Raw genomic sequence first — 21,999 nt, forward strand, 5'->3', positions numbered from 1 at the left:
CCCCCACAGAGAAGGATCTTCCCCTGGGGGCCGCCATCCGACATTGTTTGGCGGACGGTACCCTGAGAAGTCCCTCTCTGTGTGAGCGTACGGGTCGGTGGGAGGCATGGGGTAACAGTAAGCAGTAAGTACCCAGGCCCCAAGCCATGGCGCGCTTTAAAGGTTGTAACCAGAACCTTAAAGTGCACCCGAAAGACCACAGGCAGCCAGTGCAGTCTGCGCAGGAGTGGTGTTACATGGGAACCACGTGGGGCTCCCTCTATCACCCGCGCAGCTGCATTCTGGACTAACTGAAGCCTCCGAGTGCACTTCAAGGGGAGCCCCATGTAGAGAACATTGCAATAATCCAAGCGAGAAGTGACAAGAGCATGAGTGACTGTGCATAAGGCATCCCGAACAAGGAAGGGGCACAACTGGCGAACCAGTCGAACCTGGTGAAAAGCTCTCCTGGAGACGGCCGTCAAATGATCTTCGAACGATAGCCGTCCATCCAGGAGAACACCCAAGTTGCGCACCCTTTCCCTTGGGGCCAATGACTCGCCCCCAACAGTCAGCTGCAGCTGCAGCTGACTGTATCGGGGTGCCGGCACCCACAGCCACTCCGTCTTGGAGGGATTGAGCTTGAGCCTGTTTCTCCCCATCCAGATCCGTACGGCTTGTTGAGAATAAACTGTTGACACTAGCCAACAAATAAAAAAATGGGCTCGGAAAGCAGATTAAATTGAAAATAAATACGTGCTTCCAAGAAACTAAATGTTATTCTTCTATTAGTCATTTATTTTGCTTACTGGTGAACCAGAAACACAATTAATCTATGGAATTAATTTACAGAGGGTTATAGAAATCAGACTGGGAGAATGAAGGATTGTTTGAAATAGGCTGTAAATCTTTACTTTGTATAGAAATATTTGAACAAAAATTTATTTTTTTTCTTTTTTTTAGGTATACATATGCCAAATCTTACTTTAGATAGGAAATGAGTGGGAAGCCAGGCTACTCATATAACATCTTTGTAAATAAGCCTATAAAAGAGGATGGGAAGGAAGAGGAGAAGGAGGAAAACAATTTTGGTCATAAAATTTTTGTGCTCACATTTGCAATTCCCTATATAATGATCTTAAATTAGAATTATCTATCCAGGAAGGGTTGTGATCCCCAGAACACTTTAATCTTACAGCCCTACAGCCATAGGAGGAAATCCTGGTAGATTAGACCAGCGGTTCTCAACCTCAACAATTTTAAGTATACCGGCTGGGGAATTCTGGGAGTTGGAAATTTCCCACATCTTAAGTTGTTAAGACTGAGAAAGTGCAACTTCCTTTATGCTTCACTATTGACTATGGTGGTAAGGTTGATGAGAATGATAGCCTAACGGTTTTTGAAGAGTTTTACAGGTTTTTCATGCCTTAATGAAGAGTTCAACACGGAACAGAATAGGTACAGGCAGTCCTCCACTTACAACCAAAATTGAGCCCAACATTTATGTTAAGTGAGACACGTGTTAAGTGAATTTTGGCCCATTTTATGACCTTTCTTGCCTCAGCTGTTAAGTGAATCACTGCAGTTGATAACTTAACCTGATTGTTAAATGAATCTGGCTTCCCATTGACTTTGCTTCTCAGAAGGTCACAAAAAATGATCGCATGATCTTGGTACACAGTCAAACATGAACCAGTTGCCAAGCATTCTGATCACATGATAATGGGGAAGCTGGAAAGGTCATAACTGTGAAAAACAGTCATAAGCCCCTTTTTTCAGTGCCATTGTAACTTTGAACTGTCACTAAATGAATTGTTATAGGTCAGTGATGGCGAACCTATGGCACACGTGCCAGAAGTGGCACGCAGAGCCATTTTTCTGGGCACACAAGCTGTCACCCAACTGGTGTTCGGGCTTCCGGTGTGCATGTGTGCAATTCAGGGGACCCAGCTGGTCTTCAGAGCTCTCCTGTGCATGTGTGCACATTTGCGCATGTCCATGAGAGTACTGGTGCGCAGCGTGCACATACGCAGATAGCATTCTTGCACATGCATTGTGCGTGCAAAAACCACACACTTGCGCAGATAGTGCGATTGCGCATGCAGCATACAGTGGGGCGTACACATGAAGGCTGTGTGCATGCACAGATGATGTGGTTGTGCACACAGCGCATGGTTGGGGCATGCACAAAAGCTGGGCGCATCGGCAGATGGTGCGGTTGCATGCGCAGGGCAATGGGAGAGGAACCGCGCGTTAGCACGGATGGCACCCATGTGCGCAAAGCACGCGAAGCACAGACCTGTTCGGCACTCAGTGAGTAAAAGGTTCGCCACCACTGTTATAGGTCAAGGGCTACTTATACAACATCCCGCACCAAGCAGGATAGGAAGAACAATGAAAAAGTGGAACAGGTTTAGAGATGAGGAGAGAACTGGAAATCAAATCTTATGAGGAATGGTTACAGGAATTGGTATGCTTATCTTGTGGAGGAGAAGATCTCAGGGAAATGTGATAGTTGTCCTCAGAGAGCAAAAGGAGCGAGGACTGGACTTGTTCACTGTTGCCCTGGAGAGCAGACACAGAAGCAGTGTATTGAAACTCTAGGGAAGTTAAATATGAGGAAGAATTTCAGATGACAAGAACAGTTAACCAGTGGAATAGGTTATCTCACAAAGAGATACGTCCCCTTTCACTGATGTCTTTAAGCAGAGGTAGTCATTTATCTAAAATGCTTTAATCCTGCACTGATCGGGGATTTGATTAGAAGGTTTTTGAGATCCATCTCTACATTTTTGTGATCCCTGTTCACTCAACTACAGATAAATTAGATGGCCATCCTGTTTCCAACGATACTTAGTCAGACATCTCTTAAAGTTAACAAATAAATATGAAGTTAACAGTCTTTATGCCATTAGCCAGACTCCCAAGGTTTTAAGTTCTCCATATCTTCATTCAATGAAGCAAATGGCATCATTTGGGGCTATTCAGCAGTGCACAGTTGCAAGAAATGGAGCTGTTCCTTGAAATTCCTTGCAGCTCTGCTTGTTGGATTAGAAACCCATCCTCTTTTCCCTTTCCCTCACCCTTCCTCCAGACTGGAGACATAAGGACTCAGCTGAGATGTAGACTTATTAGAACTATTGATTGTAATCGCTATCTAAGAATTTATAGTAACTGAATTGGAGAACAGTGCAGTAGTTTCCTGAATTTCCAAATAAATCACAAATACAGGCTGGCTATTAATTCTTTTTTATTAAAAAAAAAAGTTGGGCTTATATGACAAACTAGGTTAAATTGGCTAATCTGGGTCAGATGTTATTATTGCATAACACACTGAATCAAACTGGTCACCCACATTTTGGCCTAGCATGCTTGCAAAACTTCCTTGTCTGTTTTAGGTTAATATCTTTTGTGAACCCAAGAAATTGCATAAGTGTCAGGTCTGCCATCTTTGGCTTGGTGCCTTGCTGGCATCCTGTCACCAAAGGCCAGAAGGGAGGGGGCATGAGGTGAGGACAAATGGGCAATAATTGTGTATGGGGATGTGATGGGAATTAGGGAGGGGGAATGACAGGTTGAGGAAGACCAGGGAAGCATATCTCAGGATTTCTCAAAACATCTATGTGGCTCTTTGTAATCTAAAGATGAACTGGTTATGGGGGGAGGGCTGGGACAAGTGGAAAAATTTGTAAATTTTCACATGGGAAATTTAGTCCTAGCCTGACTTTACTGCAGCCAGCAATCTTTACTAAAAGACCTTATCACTTCACCCAAATGGAGTTAAGGGTCTTTCTTTCCCAAGGATCCTGATTGGAGCAGGTCTAGCAATACGTTTGGTCTAGTGGTTAAGGCACCAGGCCAGAAAGCATGAGACAATGAATTCGAGTCCCTCTTTAATTATGAAAGCCAGCTCAGTGACCTTGGGCCAGTCACTCTCTCAGCCCAACTCACTTCACAGGGTTGTTGTTCTGGGGAAAATAGGAGGAGGAACATGTGTCGGATATGTTTTCCATCTTGAGTTATTTGTAAAAATAATAAAGGTGGGATATAAATAAATAAATATCGTTTATTAACTAAATCATGGATAAACATGTTATCTGAATACAACCAGATGTTATTTGTGTATGCTTGATCTATGGTGTTTTGAACCCAGGCAATTAGGCTGGTTTAGTAAACCATTAGTCAGTTAAACATGGGTTAGCATGTTGTGTGAAAACAACCTAAGATCTTCACGTTGCATAGTGACTCCCTCTTGCCTTGCCTGCCAAATGATAACCAATCTTGGGCTCAAGACAAGCTTTTTTTTTTTGCAATGATAGAAAAAAAATTTCATTGCTATTTTATCAGTGGTTCTGAGAATGATAGCAAGTGCTTCATGGATGGCCTGTCCTCTGCAGAACAGATCTGCAGTTATTTTTTTGAACTGTATTACTTCTGGCAGTTTATTGTTGATGAACCATATCAATTTGCTGCTGATATACAATAGAAAGAAGCTTAGAGCTGGTTTATGTAAAACACTGATCTGGAGCTCTGAGTGCATTTGAAAGCAGTGTCAAGAATCATTCTTCTTGTGACTACTCAGGCGGAAACAATTGGATTTCTGTCCTGAGAAATCAAATGGCTTTTTAGTGCAGATGAACCATCTGGGATCAAAGTTCCCCTTATTGCTAGTTCAGGCCTTTTTAACCTGAAAAAAGTACAGCTGTTGATTGAACTTTCTGCAAAAAAAAAAAAAAGTCTAGGATTTATTTTGTCAAGGACTTTCTGTTTCCAGATTATGAAGATAAGATATAAAAGCCAGTGAATGTTTCAGTTTTGGATCATTAGAGATAAACAGGCAATTCGGATGTTAACTCTCTTGGACTGTTTTTGTCCAACAAGTAGCCTTCAGCATTACATTGCCTCTAATCCTGGAAGCTACATTTTATCTTCCAAATATCTGTCTAATTTGTGTAGCCTCTGATCCTTCTGAATTGAAACATGCCTCCCTACTGTATCAACTGGTGAGAAACTCCACTTGCCTCTGGAGCAGAACAGAAATAATATGCTGGGATTGTTTACTTGTTCTTTGGTCACAGCAAAAGCTAATAAGGTTAAACATAACTATTTGATAGGCGGAAGATTCGCCATAAAATTCAGGGAAGTGATGTTGGCCAATACACTCTGATTTTTCCCAGAAAAATGGCACCAATGTTGGAGTCGCAAGCAAGGATTTAAGTCCTTGATCTTACAGCATAAATATGTTGAGAGATTCTACCTCAACCTTTTTTTCTCAGATTTGAAATCAGATTTCTATGGAAACTGTCTATCACAATTGAAAAACTGCAAGTGTATTAGAGGAAGGAAATGAATGTATTACAAGATTATTGTATATATAAAACACAGCAAAACAGATGTTTTCTATTAGCTCACTGTCTTGTGCTATTCTGGATTCCAGCAGCATTGCACATTGGTGGTGCATTCATTTCAATATTTCTTTAAAAGATAATGTTTAATTTGCTGCTGGAGGATGGAAATGATTTGCTCTGTTTTGCCAATGAAGAGAGAGAAGGATTAGCTGTTTTAACCATCTCTTTGCATATGTGCTGTGGAACATAGTATGATCATCTACCTGGTAAAGTCTGGAACTGGGGCATTTAGCCAACTACTTCAGCAAGTTTTCGGTGGAATAGCCATATTTGATAAAGCTTGAGTTTAGTTAAGATGACTGCCAATGGCAAGCAGAGAGATGCATCACAGTCAGGAGGAAAAAAAAACTACAAAAGAATAAGTGCCACCTTACTATACAAAACGTAGGTTACAACAGCTACTACAGGGTACAAGCAGCAGCCAATAATAAAAAAAAATCTGAATAAAATGCTTAATATTCTACACTCTCTAATTATTCATTTATACAAAACAATTCCTGTTTTCTGATATTTATCTTAGTAAATATTTGTACCTTTTTAGCATTTTTTATTATGATAATTAATTTATGTTGCAGATGGCTAATATGTACACCGTCTTGGAAACTATAGTTATATTAAGTATATGTAAATGTAATAAATATGCATATATAAATAAACCTACCCTGGAATGGAAAGCCACAAAGTCATGCATTAAAAAGAACAAAAGTTTAACTTTCTGCTCAGCACAAGAAATTTAGTACTAGAACATTTGAAACAGAGAACTGAAGAGGGACAGCTCACTATCCTCAAGAAATTGACTTGATACATTGGACAGTTTCTCTTAATGTCAGCTGAAGTTTCTTCTTCTGCAACTTCAGTTCTGTTGGTTTAATTCTGCTGTCTGCATAGGCAGGGAACAATGTTTTCATTATTTGTATGATAGTACTATAAGTATTTGATGAAAGTTTAATCTCCCGTTCAATAGTCTCTTCTCCAGATGATTACTAGTGCAGCTACAACTTTTTTATGCTCTATGATTTATTGTAATTTTGTTTATGTTTTGACAGATTTTTCCCTTTTAGTTGCATGTTGTGTACATTACTTTGTGATATTTTAATACGAATACAATGTAGAAATATATTTTAAGAATTAAATATATGGATAAATTTAATTCGTTCAACCTTTCTTCGTAGGACATTATTTAAACTGCAACTCCTCAATCATCTTATAGGGGAGATGGGTGGAATAAAAATTTAATCAATAATAATAATAAATTCTATCAGAAGAGATAGGCAACTCACAGACATGTTTGATATTCACAACATTTCCAAAGATCTCAAAAAATGGCAATTTTCTGCTATGTGATGTTCAGGCTCACCTCCTTTTTTGAAAATGAAATAAATATAAATGAATTAAGCTTCTTGTAAGTTTAATGCACTTATTTTGTGTTTGACTTCTCACCAAACATGGAATTAAGGGCCAATCTTGTCTTCTGATGGTGGCAATGTGGATCTCAGATAAGATAACATAAATGGATGATCTAAAGTTTGTATGTAATCTCCAATATCCTATCATCCTAGGATTCTTCCAAATTTTGATGGCAAAAATGACTGAATTTCCATAATTATGATTTTTATCTGATTTCCTCCCCAAAATTAAACTTTGAAAACCATTCTCATTTCTTCCTTTAAACGTTCCCAAGCTGCCAGATAGGGGTGAATTTCTTTTAAGACGTTTCCCACTATAATTTTATTTCTACACATACCCCCACCCCACAAAGTCAACCCACCCATTCCCAAAAATATGATGAAGTTATCCAGCTATCAGATGGCTTCCTATGGCCTTCCAGAAAATTGTAATGCAAGATTGCAGCTTTTCCAACATTGCCTACCTGCTAATACAAATCTGTGGAAGATACTTTGCAACCACAGTATTTATGTCAAGATGATTGTCAGAATCTCAGAATGAATATCACATGAAAACAACTTACCAGCCTGCAACCAGATCTGTTCAAGAGTTGTCCACAGCTGAATAGGCCCTTGCTTTGAGGCAGAACTCTGCATAGTTATCTCTGACATTGCCTGTTCCAGTCGTGATGCGGCAATGGAAGATGCTCGCTGGGAGCCTGGAAGAAGAAGTAGAAGACCTGACTCATATATTATTCGATTGCTGTTTGTATAAAGGGATGAAAGATAAGTACCTTGATCCACATATTAAACGTATGGCCCAGTGGGAGGCCCATATTAAAACAACATACCTCCTGGCCAGAATCTGAAAATGACATTTAATACAGCACAATTTCTGATTAAAATGGTCCAACTGAGATCGGCATATGTGGGCATGATTGGAGTAGATTGCAGGGTTGATACAGAAATATAATTTTATGTCATTTTGCTCTATTTTACATATTAAATTATTGCATTTTCTCCTATAACTATTGTATTTTACCCTAATCTCGTTTTAAATTGTTTGTTTAGAATTTTATTGGTAATATGTGTTTGAACCTGTACGTTGATATGGCCTATAGGCTAATAAATAGATAAATACATACATACATAAACATAGTCAAGCTTTTGAGGTTACCAATATAATTCAAATGATGGTATTTGGCTAATGAAGAAATCTAAAGCAGTTTCTTATTCCTGGAAATCATTATTAGCCTTGATGGTAGTACAACTGTGTCTGAAGGCCATCTGCCGGGAAACTAGTGGACTTCCTTCTGCGGATGATTGGCCATTGCAAGAACAGAGTGCATTCTTCTGCAGGGCATTGTTTAGGCCCTTATATACTTCCAAATCAACAATGAAGTAGTATTACCAAAACAATTTCTGCTGCAAGTTGTATTCTGAATTGTGAAATCTTCACAAGCATTCCCAAACAGCTGGTACCTCTTAAATTGAATTCTGGGGTTGCAGTATGTCATACAACAGATATTTTCCTCATACATTAAACCCTAATTTTGCAATTGTAAAGGCTAGGAGTTTGTAATTTAAACTATAGTTCATATATCAGGAAGCAATCGCACATTCTGTAGCTGTGAACAGCCCCAGATACAATTTTTAGAATTTTAAGACTGCAAACATAAGAAAGGGGACTATGCCCAGAACAGGGGTGGGTTCTGCTTACCTTTACTACAGGTTCGCAACGGGGCTGTGCACGCTTCTGCACATGCACAGAAGCTTCTGCACATGTGCAGATCGTCATTTATGACGTCCGGGTGGGTGGGTGGAGCCTCCCATCGATTTTACTACTGGTTCTATAGAACTGGACAGAACTGGGAGCAACCCACCACTGGCCCAAAAGCTTAGAAAGCCACTGCCAATGAGGACTGGACTGGAAAATGAGGGTAGTCTACAGGAGCTGGACTGGGTGGTAGCACAATTTTGCGCTGGTTTGGCTCTTTTTTCAAAACTGGTCCCAATTGGTGTTAGTAGGGGTGAGAGGTCCGCTATCTTGTGACATGCCACAGGGTTCAGTACTCTCTCCACTCCTTTTTAACATCTACATGAAGTCATGGGGCGAGATCATCTATCACTTTGGGCTAGGTATCTGTAGTATGCTGATGATGCCCAACTTTTTTTTTTATTCCTGGTCACCCAAGTGATGGTGTTGCTGCCCTCTCTTTGTGCCTGGGGACCTGAAAGCGGAGGAGACACAACAGGCTTCAACTGAACCCTGACAAGACCAAATGATTTTGGATGCATGGGGCTCTGAGATTCATGACTTTGTTATTTTTGACTCTGGATAGGGTAGGATTACTCCTGAGAGATCTGGTCTGCAACTTGGGGGTTCTCCTGAACTGACAACTCCTGCCTGAAGAGCAGGTGGCAATCGCTGCTAGGAGAGCCTTTGCATAACTTTGGATTGTGTGCCAGTTACTGCCTTTTCTGGATCAGAAGTCCCTGCACTTAGGGACTTCTAAGTGCATTCACGCCCTAGTCATCTCATGGTTGAACTATTGTAATGCAGTCTACATGGGGCTACCCTTGAAGAGCATTCAAAAGCTATAGCTGGTACAGAGTCCAGAGGCATGGTTAGTTCTTGGGGTCTGAAGAAAGGCCCATGTAACACACTGTTCCATGAGCTGCATTGGCTGCCAGTCTGCTGCCAGATACATTTCAAAGTGTTGACGATCTCCTTTAAAGCCCTTCATGGCATAGATCCAGGTGACCTGAGGGACCGTCTCATCCCACTGGGATTGGCCTGTTCCACCCATGCCAGCAAAGGATGCATGCTGTGAGTCCTGTTGGCCTGATTTATTCCAGTTGGGGGCCCAGGAATAGGGCCTTTCTCTGCCACTGCATCTGTCCCCTGTAACACCTTGCCCTCTTGTGAGGTTGGCCCCAACCCTCCTGACTTTCTGTAAGAGCCTAAAGACCAATGGGGGAGCATCACAGTGGAGGTGGTTGATTGATTAACAACATATCCCATTTCTCCCCTAACCTTGCACCTACTTCCCTCCCTTCCTTCCTTTAACTAACTAACCCCCCCTTCTCTCTCTCCTGCCCCATCTATCTATCATCTGTCTATATCTATCCATCTAATCTTTCATGATTGTAAGCCACCCAGAGTTATCCTGTGCTAAGATAGGCAACCAATAAATTTTATAAACAAACACACACACACACACACACACACACACACACACACACACACAGTACAAACATACTTTGCAGGCTTTTAAGAACATAGATTACATTGCTCTGTACCACATTCTGAGAGGAATTTAGTTTTTGTGAACTTGTGAACTACCATTTCTTTTACTGTAGTTAGGTAGAATCTTAGTAGTTCAATCTACTCATTTGTACTACTGTTCAAACACAGATATGTTTTTGTCATATAACAAGTAGCTACTGAAATCTAAGCCCACTAAGCATCCCTTGAAGCTCAAATTCTTGTTTACACAGCCTTCCTGCTAAGCAAAAAAAAAAAGGGGGGGAGAAAATTGTTCTATTAAATATGAAATAAGCTGAAACATGACATCATCATCATCATCAGATCGTGGTAAGTCATTCATTACATGAGGAATATTGGTGTAATATTGGACAAATTGTGTCTTATGCCTACAATCGTGGAGAAATATCTCAGAAAACAAACAATGGGGCCAGAGGATCTAGGGAATGCCAAGGTCTTCATGTTCCCCAGTCTCTCCTGAAACTTCCTGGTTGCTGCAAAGCACATTCCGCATGGCCTGGATAAGAAGAGCCTAATCATATCTCAGTACAACTATACTCAGGGCAACATGAAAGCACACTTCATGAATGCACATGAATTCCCCTGTGGCTTATTGCAGAATTTATGACCCTAAGCTTTCAAGTAGCTAGCTCATTTCTAAGAAACACATCAAGGCTTGGCTTTTTTTCTGTCTTCCAATTGGCTTTCTTCTATCATCTTAGTTTGTTGTAAATCGTCTTGAAAAACCATTTGATCAAAAGGCAAGTTGTCGATCTGAAATCAAATATACTTCAAATATAACATTCAGTACCATAACTATACCAAGAATCATTTGCTCAGTTGACATTTACTTGAGTTTGTAGATTTCTATCCTGACTTATTATCTTTCTGTGTAACATTACCTCAATTTTGCAATAATAACCTCAGTTACTGGAAAGATGGAGCCATCAGGAAAAATTAAGAATGCAAAGGCAAAACAAAACTGCATCCTGTTTCTTAAGAATAAATCCCATCAGTCTTGCCTTCTAGGAAAGAGCAGTCTTTCTCCTGTAGGCTCCAGTCTCCTGAAAATGGCCTTGAGGGGGAAAAATTAAGAGTTCTTTATGGCATTGAGTATCTGGATACAAGAACCCTAGAAAAGGAATCCTTGAAATAATTTTCTCTATTTTAAATCATTCTAAAGAATAATGAAAGATCAAGGAGAGTCAATCTGAACCTCAAAGTTTTCTACCATTGCATTGGAACTTGGAAACCCTGAGATTAATTGCAGAAGCCATATATATTATATATATTATATATATACACAATTTCCTTGCTTCCTTTCCCTTCCCTCTACACTCTTTAGTCTCACTAACCTCTTTATTGAAGATGTGTCAAATTCACAAACGGCAATAATCAGTTGAAATTAAAGTACTGCTTTTGGGTTGACGTTGACCTCTCAGGTCTTCACTAAACTGATGTCAGCCCTCTTTGCAAATAGCTACCTCTCTGAGCATGTGCACACTTATTTGCATAATTTCTTAATCAGAGGTCCATCAAAAATAAGATTTTATTCAACAGTTTATTTAGTAACTGTTGTTTGGTCCATATGAATATGAGGTTGAATTTATGGATGTGATTATCGTATCTTGAAGGTAAGCTTCAAGGTTGATTATGTAGACAGAATCTGTCTGACACACTTCTGTAATTTAATTGCACATTCCTGCTATGTCTGCAAGTCAGCCAGCCATTTTAACTGGTTCAGCATTTATGAGACATTATAAAATAGACAGATGTGGCCTTTAATAATACTGAATTGCAATTTCTTTCTTCCTGGGTGACATGGGTGAAAAAGACAATATTCCATAAATCCATGGTGTAGCTATACTTTTATTTCAACAATGTTCTCAGAAAGAATTTTGATAGATTAGATTTTCCTAATCCAGAATTAAGTCTATTAACAGTCAAACAGATGCCTATAAAAATCACACACTCAGGAAATGAGTATTTATTAAGTGACTCTGCGGCATATTGCCTATGGCAATAGAAACAGTATAGAGCCATCATATGCAAACTGATACAACACACAGCACATATATTGACTGGTGGTTATGAGATACATAATTCAACATAACATGTCAAATTGGGGAACATTGACATAACAATTATCTATTTTCAAATAATTATATCCACAAAAGTGTTGCCATCATGAGTAGGGTAACATAATAAAATCTTGAAATAAATGTATGCCGCATAATGTATTAGTAGGGAAGAAGATGTTTGTATGGAAGAATGCATTGAATTAAAAAAAAACAAAGTCTATTTATATGTGATCGCTCACACTGGCTATTTAGGCCATCTGTTAATCTCTTTGTTTCTCTTACCAGAATCGTTATCATGGGCATCAGGTAGAGTAAGATACACATTATTATTCTTCTTAGCTGTTACTGTCTCAGTCAAACTGTTTGCTTTCTCTGAGTCACTGGAAAAGAACAACAACAGGATAAACATGTTAATTATCACTTACCTAAAAGGCAGGGTTTATGCTAGAGCCAGAATGCTGTAGTAGATGAATGCTTTGGCTATAACTTGGGAGACCCAGGTTCTAGCCAATGTTCAGCCACGAAGATGCAGTGGGTGATTTGGGGCCAATTATTTTATCTCAGTCCCACCTATCATACAGAATTGTTGTGGGGAAACAAAGGAAGAGGAAATGCTTCTGCAGAAACATGGGAGAAATTTAAACAACAGTAATGATCAGTCCTAGAAAATGAGCATCTATCAACCTTGAAAGCTGAAATGTGGGTGCATATGACATAGTTGTGGTCAAAATTCCTCAGATGGCAGGGATTTCTGACAAAAAGACAGAAGTTTGTTGTGTCACAAGCCATACTGTGTGAAAATTTTGATAAAGCAAACTGCCAAGGCAGGATCAATGCACTTGGATTAATTTGACATGTTTTAGCGAAGTGTGACTTCTGCTGCTGAAAATCCGATGGTCTGCTTCTTTTCTACCTGTGAAGTAAGGAAAGTGTGATCTCTTCCTAGTGTAGAGAGTTGTGTTCTTCTCTATCATAATGAGGAAAGCTGACTGCAGTCAAAATTATACTAGTCATCACTGGCTCAGTGGCTTATAACTAACTCTGGGTTGTGTGTGGTCTCTGGCACAGAATGTTTTTATTATATTTTATCATTTTTTCTTTGTACATTATATTCTAACCCCTGTCAGCTGCCCTGAGTTGCCTGGTGAATGGGCACCCTGATCAATCTCATGCACCAAATCGATCCGTTCATGGTGCAGAATAGACAATGGGTCACCTGATGTCCTACTTTCCATCTCTATTGTCTCTGTACAGTTCATGCTAACTACCCACAATATTGTTTCCTATGTCTCTGACAAGTTGTGTCCTTTTGCTGTAAGGCTATAGATAATGTAATTTGTGGTTATTAAGTTCCTGGTGCTTTTTATCGCTTGCCTTTTTCTCTCTCCTTCTCTCTCTCTCTCTCCCCCTCCCTCCTCTCTCTGCTTTTTAGCTGCCTTTTGTCCCCTGTTGCCATCTAATCATGTTTATATTTGCTGATGTTTAATAAATACACATCAAGTTATATTTTTGATAGCTGACCTAAGCAGCATGTCTTCTTGCTCTAATCTGGATATAAGCACCCATTGCAAGTGGCCTGGGTGGCAACCAAACTGGAAATTACCAACAGTATTTTTCCACCAGCTAAGTAGTGCTGCATACGGCCTTTGACAGCAGCAAAAAGAGCAGCCATTCCTGGAATGGAAATGCATTTTCTGCTCAGAAATTAAGATTTGTTTATATAACTAAAGGGGGAAAAACCTGGGATACTGCTTTTGCTATTAATAAATAAAATTCTAGGATATTTTAAGAATTAAGCTGGTATGTTTGCACTGATACACAATGTTTATTTATTGAATCTGTATCCTTTTTTAAATTAAAGGGCTTGGGACAGCATTCACTTCTTTTCTTCCCACTCTTATCCATTTTTTTCCAACAACTCCTCAGTGAAGGTAAGAGAAAGAATAACTCTAATACTAATCATAGTCATTTTAGTAAGCTTTTTAGACACATACATACAAACCAGTAGTGGGTTTCACTTACCTTTGCTACTGATTCAGAACTGTAAGTGCATGCGTGAACAGGGCGCTTCTGCGCATGCACAGAACCTTCTGTGCATGTGCAGAGCGTCCGTGATGACGTCCGGGTGGGTAGATGGAGCCTCCCACCGCTGCCGCTACCAGTTCTCCTGAACTGGGGTGAACCAGTAGAAACCCACCACTGATACAAACATACTTTAATGCAACATCATAATTGAGAATACAAAAAAATCCAACAAGACTTTAAAAAGCATCACATCAACAGATCCAGCAGATTGGACCCGCAAACTCTGTAATGCTTTGTGTATTTCCACTGAAAACAATTGGCCTTAATTTAATATGAGTAATATTGATTTCAAGAGGTCCAGCCTTAAATATACCTAAAACTGAATCCCATTAAATGATCTTAATATTAGTTTCTAGAAAGAGAATTGAGAAAGGCCATTTACAATATATTTCCCATTGAAGTGTAGCTAAACATATCTGAGCATATATGAGTCATTCTTAAATATAAATGTTTGTGTGTGTATAGTGGCAGGAAGAGATACTGCCTAAGATTATCTAAAAGAAGGTCATTTAGGGTTTTAATATCAAAACATGCTGTTTGAATTGAGCCTCCAAATTAAATAGTTTTTAATAACATTAACACTGTAATTATGATATATATGACAATGTTAGCTCAAGTTTGTGTGTCAGTAACATTCAACACAAATGAAGTTTGAGTACATTACTGTAATCCAGTTTGTTAACCTGCCCCATCTGTCTTCTTTCAAAAAAACGATCCCCATTAACCCAGGCATATGTAAAATAACCATGATTCTAGGACCAGATGGTCTATTAGATTGCCTGTAGTTTGCTTTTTTGTTCTTTTAGAATTAAACTAAATTTAGTTTTAATATTCATCGTTTTTAAGCATGGCTGGTTTATTGGGATGGCTTGACTTAAGTTTACTGTTATCACTTGTTGTGAACCACTCCAGGTATAGAAATAAAATCCATCAATTAATATTACCAATGAATAATGTATTGGATTTCAAGCCCCATAATCCACCCTGAAGAGCTCCCACATAGGGAAAGCTACTGTTATCACAAGGGCATGAGGGAATGCTGATATATACTGCATTCCATTTTTATTCACTGCTACTCAAGATCAGTAAATAATCAATTATGAATGTCATTATTGTACTGTATTAAATAGGAACCCTTGTCTCCAAGGTGATGTATTGTACTGTATCATTCTTTGACATAAACAACATCAATGACAGAGAACAACAAGCAAGCTCTGCTAGTATACCAGTTGATGACATTTTGCCAGGAAAAAAACCAACAACGTTGAAAATGTTCTGTGGGCTTGTGTAAGTGTCCTGATATCTCTGTCTAGCTACAGCACAGCCAGGGGTAAAAGAGAAGGGATTTCTTCCCTCCCTCCCCATGAGTGCAAGGATCTGATTCTGTTCTCCATGGAGCAGCTGAGAGTGACTTCAGATTTAGTTCTGGTCTGTCCATTTGCCTTGATCTGCAATCCTGCAAAGCTATAATGAATTCTAAATCGCAACCTGCATTACATTTTCAGGTTTATCTCTGGAATGGAGCAGCATTGGAAAGTCAGTCCTGTCTTCGCTCTGAAAGGGAGGGGGCATGATCCCTGGGATCCTGCTATTCTCCAAACAAGGCTTGGTAACCATGATGGTTATTTCCCAAGGTCTGGTTCTCAGAGACTTGGCTGGTTAGATGATATTGCCTTCCTTCTCATTTCCAAGTGATATAAAGTGACATATCTTTCAATGCTTGCTTGTGGATGCTTAATGGTTTCTACAAATTTCAGGTCTCTTACTCAGCCACCTATATTTAGATTTAGGCAGGGATCCTAGACCTACTAAAATGCTTGTAAATCCACTCCAGGATTTACAAGTATGTAAGTGGGTGCAGTGCAGACATACAACCTTCTTTTTCTTCTCATTCTAAGTATAGGAGATGGAATAATGGATTTAAATTGCAGGCAAGTAGATTCTGATTAATCATTATTTAAAAAGCAGCTGGACAGTAGAATACATTATCCAGGCAAGGGGCAGACATCCTTTCTTGGATGTCTTCCAATGGAAGCTAGATAATAAGGATGCTTTAATTTGGATTCCTTCATGCAATACGGCAGGGGTCTCCAATCTTGGTCCCTTTAAGACTTGTGGACTTCAACTCCCAGAGTCCCTCAGCCAGCAAAGCTGGCTGAGGAACTCTGGGAGTTGAAGTCCACAAGTCTTAAAGGGACCAAGGTTGGAGACCCCTGCAATAGGGTATTGCACTTGATGGCCCAAATGTCCTCTTCCACCTTTATTCAATAACATACATTCTTTAAGAACATTATTTTTTTATATTGAATTGCTGTTCTTACTCCAGGAATTTACTTATTTAAATGATTTATATAGCTACTCATCTGTGACTGCTTACAAGGATTAAAAATGCAGAAAAACCCACCATATATAATCCCAGGTATCCAAGAATAAACAATAACACCACTTAAAGGGGGGGGAAGGTGCATGAACAATAGCAGAGCCATCAAACCACCTAACCCAAATGCCTAAGGAAAACAGGTAGATCTTCAATGATGAATTCTTCCTTACAAAAAGGCTAATGGGGCTGGGACCATCCAAATCTCTAGGACAGAGGTCTTCAAACTTGGCAGCTTTAAGACTTGTGGACTTCAACTCCCAGAATTCTCCAGCCAGCTATGAGTTGAAGTCCACAAGTCTTAAAGCTGCCAAGTTTGAAGACCTCTGCTCTAGGAGAATGCTGTTCTGTAGTGTTTGGTGCTGCTACCGCAAAAGCACAACTCTAAGCTCCAACACGGTGGCATTGTTTGAAAGAAGGGGCCCAGAGCATGTCTTCTCTACTAAATCTGGTGGGGTAACCAAGAAACAATTAAAGAAAGGTAGTCCCACAAGTAGCCTAGCTTATGCCATTTCGGGCTTTATAGGTGATTATCAGTGCCTTGTAAGGTAGCTTTGAAAATGTTTAGACAAGCTAATAACCCACGATAGTGTCTCCTAGCCAGTTGGCCCACATATATGTTTGCCGCTTTAGGCCTAAAAAGATTGCTTTTCTTATCTTTTGGGGAAAACTCTTTTTTGATCATCTGGTGGTAGAGATAGCTTTAGGTCAGGGGTGTCCAAACTTGGCCCTTTGGAGAGTGGTGGACTTCAACTCCCAGAATTCCCCAGCCAGCATGAGCTATAAATTTAAGCAAGTTTCTAGTTGGAGAATTCTGGGAGTTGAAGTCCACCACTCTCCAAAGGGCCAAGTTTGGACACCCCTGCTTTAGGTCTTTGAGAATGTTGTACCAGACACACTTGTTACGGCTTCACATATGGACCAAGGGAATGCCACTATGGTGCTGATCTTTTTGTCATCAGGACAGCTAGATAGTCGATATGAAGTGCTTCCTCCTTTCCTTCCCAGCTGCTATTCTACTGCAGGTCCATCTCTTTACTGAGTAACTGTGGGACTCATTCTGCTCCCATTCTTTGGTATGTTAAATCAAGCTGGCCTGGTTTTTGAGCAGATATTATACTGATTGACAATAGAACCAGGAATAGGTAGTATAGGGCAGGGGTCTCCAACCTTGGCAACGTTAAGACTTATGGACTTCAACTCAACTTGTGGAGTTGAAGTCCACAAGTCTTAAAGTTGCCCTGATATAGGGAACTCTCCCTCTTCTTAATTAGGTTGTGGTCACTAAGATAATCTCCATCCCTTCAGAAAGCTGTGATTGGGCTGCAAGCCAATGGCAAAGTTACTCTGAAGACAATCAGCTTGGTTTCTTCAAAACATTTCAGGCTGCTAAGATTATCTTGTTTCTGGAATCTATCCCTTGTTACAGTCAATATTGACTCATTTCCACAATGATGGCACTACTGTTAATGGAATCACTATTTATGTCTGATCTCCTACAGTAATTATATTATAAAAGTGTGGTGCTCTCACATGATGGACTAGTACTTCAGACACACAATTACAAACAAATGCTAGCTTGCCTAGACTTCTTGAAGCAGTGGGATCTCTACTTTTTAATTTGTTCAAGGGGTGAATGATAATATACATAAGCCTGTTGATGACACAAAATCATTCAAAATAGAAACACTGATGAAGGATGTGAAGAGCTTGGTTGAATGTGCTTTAAAGTCAATACAATAATGACTGCATGGAGGAACGCAATAACTTATGAAAATATGGAGAGAGAGAAGTTTGTCTCCTCCTGTCATAATGTTAAAATCCAGTCATTGAAACTAAAAAGAGGAATGATTCAGGATCAGTGAAAGGAAATCCTTTGCAAAGTTTAGACTGGAGACCAATCTAAGTCAAACGACTTTAAATAAACAATTCCATGGATTATTTTTATTTATTTATTTATTTTATTTTGTCAGAACAATATATGTAGGAATCATACAAAAGATTATATAGTATATAAACATATATGAGTAAATATAAGGAGGTATAAGCATATATATAGAAAGAAGAAAAGAAAAACAATAGGACAGGAACGGTAGGCACCTTTGTGCGCTTATGCACGCCCCTTATGGTCCTCTTAGGAATGGGGTGAGGTCAATAGTAGAAAGTTTTTGGATAAAGCTTTTAGGATTATGAGAAGAGACCACAGAGTCAGGTAAAGTATTCCAAGCACTGATGATTCTGTTACAGAAGTCATATTTTCTGCAATCTAGATTAAAGCGGTTGACATTAAGTTTAAATCTATTAGTTGCTCTAGTATTATTGCAATTAAAGCTGAAGTAGTCTTTAACAGGAAGGACATTAGAGGCTCATCATCATTACTATTCCTAATGGTTGAATATTGTCTTCTGAATCACAGCATTCCTTACATATCATCCACTGAGGAGTGATAGCAGAACACTATTGCCCTCTGTCCATGCTTGTAAACTCCTTGCATGTTCTGGCTGACTATTGTGCTACATAGAATGCTAGATTAGCAAGCAGTGGCTTGATTCAATATGGCTCACATTTTGCAGCTGTTCATGAAATGTAGGGTATGAAACTGTACTAGGCATATGAACTCCCATACCCAGACAACCATTTCTGTGTCTCCATTTAAAGAAAATCCAGGTTTAATTTAAAGAAAAGCCTACCTTTGTTGCGAAACATTATACAACATCTGCCACTGATGCAGCATATGTCTACAGGTCACTAAAGCCTCTTCCGGTCCTTTATGTATTAATTCCAGTTTTATTTTTGTGAAGAGTAAACTGCAATAAAAATATACACACATATAAAGAGCAAATAATATTTAGCTGTACAAATAAACACAACATGATAAACATGATTTCCATTTGTAGAGAGATGATGTTTGACATCCAAAATTAAGCCATTTCCATATTTTCATATAATATAAACATACTACGCATAGGTGATAACTACTGCCAGCATTACAGCCGAAATGGAGCCTTTAAAAAGACATCAGGATGGATGGGAGAACTCTAATTATTGCATAAATTTTAAAAAAGAAAAAAATTCCTAACTTCATCAAAAATAAATGTAAATTTTATTCAAATAATTTAAAATATTCAAATTTGAGGAGAAAACCAGACAGATTGGCAGAAACAAGTAATTGAGAAAAAGTGAAAAAAATTTCCCCCATCCATGGATATAGATGGATTAAATGTATGGAATCAATATTATAAAACTGATTACCAATTTGCAAATGGATTCCTTGTGTTTAATTTTTAGTACCCTATTAACATTAAAATACTGTTATAATATATTATAGTATGTTCATGCAATAACAGGAAAAACTGAAAAACAAACTTTATAATAGAAATGAAGTTAAAAAATAATCAGGTTGGAAAACATTCTTCAATCCCCAAATCTAAAAATATTGAACCTAAATCTAGATTGATAACCTAGATTTTAAAAAAAAAATAATTTTAGTTAAAAGAAGGTTTTACAAAGATTTAAAAAACTATAGAAACATAAATAGTATAGAAAAGATTCTAAAAGGGTGGAAGTGAAGAATTACAAAAAAGCAAGGAAAAAGGTATCTAAAGTAACAATTTTAACTTGAGTTTCTAAAGGCATATGTACGTTTGTAAATATTTAACATCATTATGAAAAAATGGAAAAAGACACACTACATTCATAGCTTTTAAACCGATCCTTCTTGCTTAAAAGTCTGTGCTGACCAATTGGCCCCCATCTTCACCCATATTTTCAATAAATCACTAGAGATGTGCTATGTTCCTTCTTGCTTCAAACGCTCTACCATCATCCCAGTGCCGAAGAAGCCCACCATCAAGGAACTAAATGACTACAGACCAGTTGCTCTAACATCTGTAGTCATGAAAACCTTTGAAAGGCTAGTGCTTTCCTACCTGAAAACCATCACGAATCCGCTTTTAGACCCCTTGCAATTTGCATACCGAGCAAATAGATCAACAGATGATGCTGTTAATATGGCTCTGCACTACATCCTACAACATCTTGAGTCTCCAAAGACCTATGCAAGGGTCCTTTTTGTAGACTTTAGTTCAGCATTCAATACCATCATTCCAGACATTCTTCTAACTAAGCTAAACCAGCTACAGGTACCGGAACAGACTTGTAAGTGGATCACAAGCTTCCTAACAAACAGGAAGCAGCAGGTGAAGCTAAGCAAGATCACATCAAATACCTGTACAATTAGCACAGGGCCCCCCCAAGGCTGTGTGCTCTCCCCACTTCTCTTCTCTCTGTATACCAATGACTGCATCTCCAATGATCCATTTGTTAAGCTACTGAAGTTCGCAGATGACACAACAGTGATTGGTCTCATTCGAGACAATGACGAATCCGCATATAGACGAGAGGTCGAACGACTAGCCTTGTGGTGCAACCAAAACAATCTGGAACTGAACACACTCAAAACCGTAGAAATGGTGGTAGACTTTAGGAAAAACCCTTCCATACTTCCACCTCTCACAATACTTGACAACACAGTATCAACAGTAGAAACCTTCAAATTTCTGGGTTCTATCATATCGCAAGATCTCAAATGGACAGCTAACATCAAAACATCATTAAAAAGGACAACAAAGAATGTTCTTTCTGCGCCAACTCAGTAAGCTCAAACTGCCCAAGGAGCTGCTGATCCAATTCTACAGAGGAATTATTGAGTCTGTCATTTGCACCTCTATAACTGTCTGGTTCGGTTCTGCAACCCAACAAGAAAAACACAGACTTCAGAGAATAATTAAGACTGCAGAAAAATAATTGCTACCAACTTGCCTTCCATTGAGGACCTGTATACTGCACGAATCAAGAAGAGGGCCGTGAAAATATTTGCAGATCCCTCGCATCCTGGACATAAACTGTTTCAACTCCTACCCTCAAAACGACGCTATAGAGCACTGCACACCAGAACAACTAGACACAAGAACAGTTTTTTCCCGAAGGCCATCACTCTGCTAAACAAATAATTCCCTCAACACTGTCAGACTATTTAGTGAATCTGCACTACTATTAATCGTTTCATAGTTCCCATCACCAATCTCTTTCCACTTATGACTGTATGACTATAACTTGTTGCTGGCAATCCTTATGATTTATATTGATATATTGATCATCAATTGTGTTGTAAATGTTGTACCTTGATGAACGTATCTTTTCTTTTATGTACACTGAGAGCATATGCACCAAGACAAATTCCTTGTGTGTCCAATCACACTTGGCCAATAAAATTCTATTCTATTCTATTCTATTCTATTCTATTCTATTCTATTCTATTCTATTCTATCCTGCCAAAATCTTTATTCAAAGAAAACTTCATTAAGTGAGCATTACAGTGAAAAAAATATAATATTGATAACGGCCAGAATAATCC

The 21,999-nt window shown here is 38.9% G+C and overlaps 1 protein-coding gene across 2 annotated transcripts in view; it reads right to left on the reverse strand.

Moving 5' to 3' along the window:
* The window catches only part of TTC7A (tetratricopeptide repeat domain 7A), a 197,774-nt gene that overhangs the window by 59,557 nt on the left and 116,218 nt on the right, over window positions 1-21,999 (reverse strand). For both annotated transcript variants that reach the window (XM_058165184.1, XM_058165183.1), the window contains 3 exons: window positions 19,274-19,390; window positions 12,404-12,501; window positions 7,357-7,491 (listed from right to left, as the gene is read on the reverse strand). In XM_058165184.1, the coding sequence (XP_058021167.1) occupies window positions 7,357-7,491; window positions 12,404-12,501; window positions 19,274-19,390 (350 nt within the window). The remainder of the gene's footprint in view (window positions 1-7,356; window positions 7,492-12,403; window positions 12,502-19,273; window positions 19,391-21,999) is intronic.

This window comes from Ahaetulla prasina, chromosome 1 (assembly GCF_028640845.1).
Source record: "Ahaetulla prasina isolate Xishuangbanna chromosome 1, ASM2864084v1, whole genome shotgun sequence".
Taxonomy (NCBI): domain Eukaryota; kingdom Metazoa; phylum Chordata; class Lepidosauria; order Squamata; family Colubridae; genus Ahaetulla; species Ahaetulla prasina.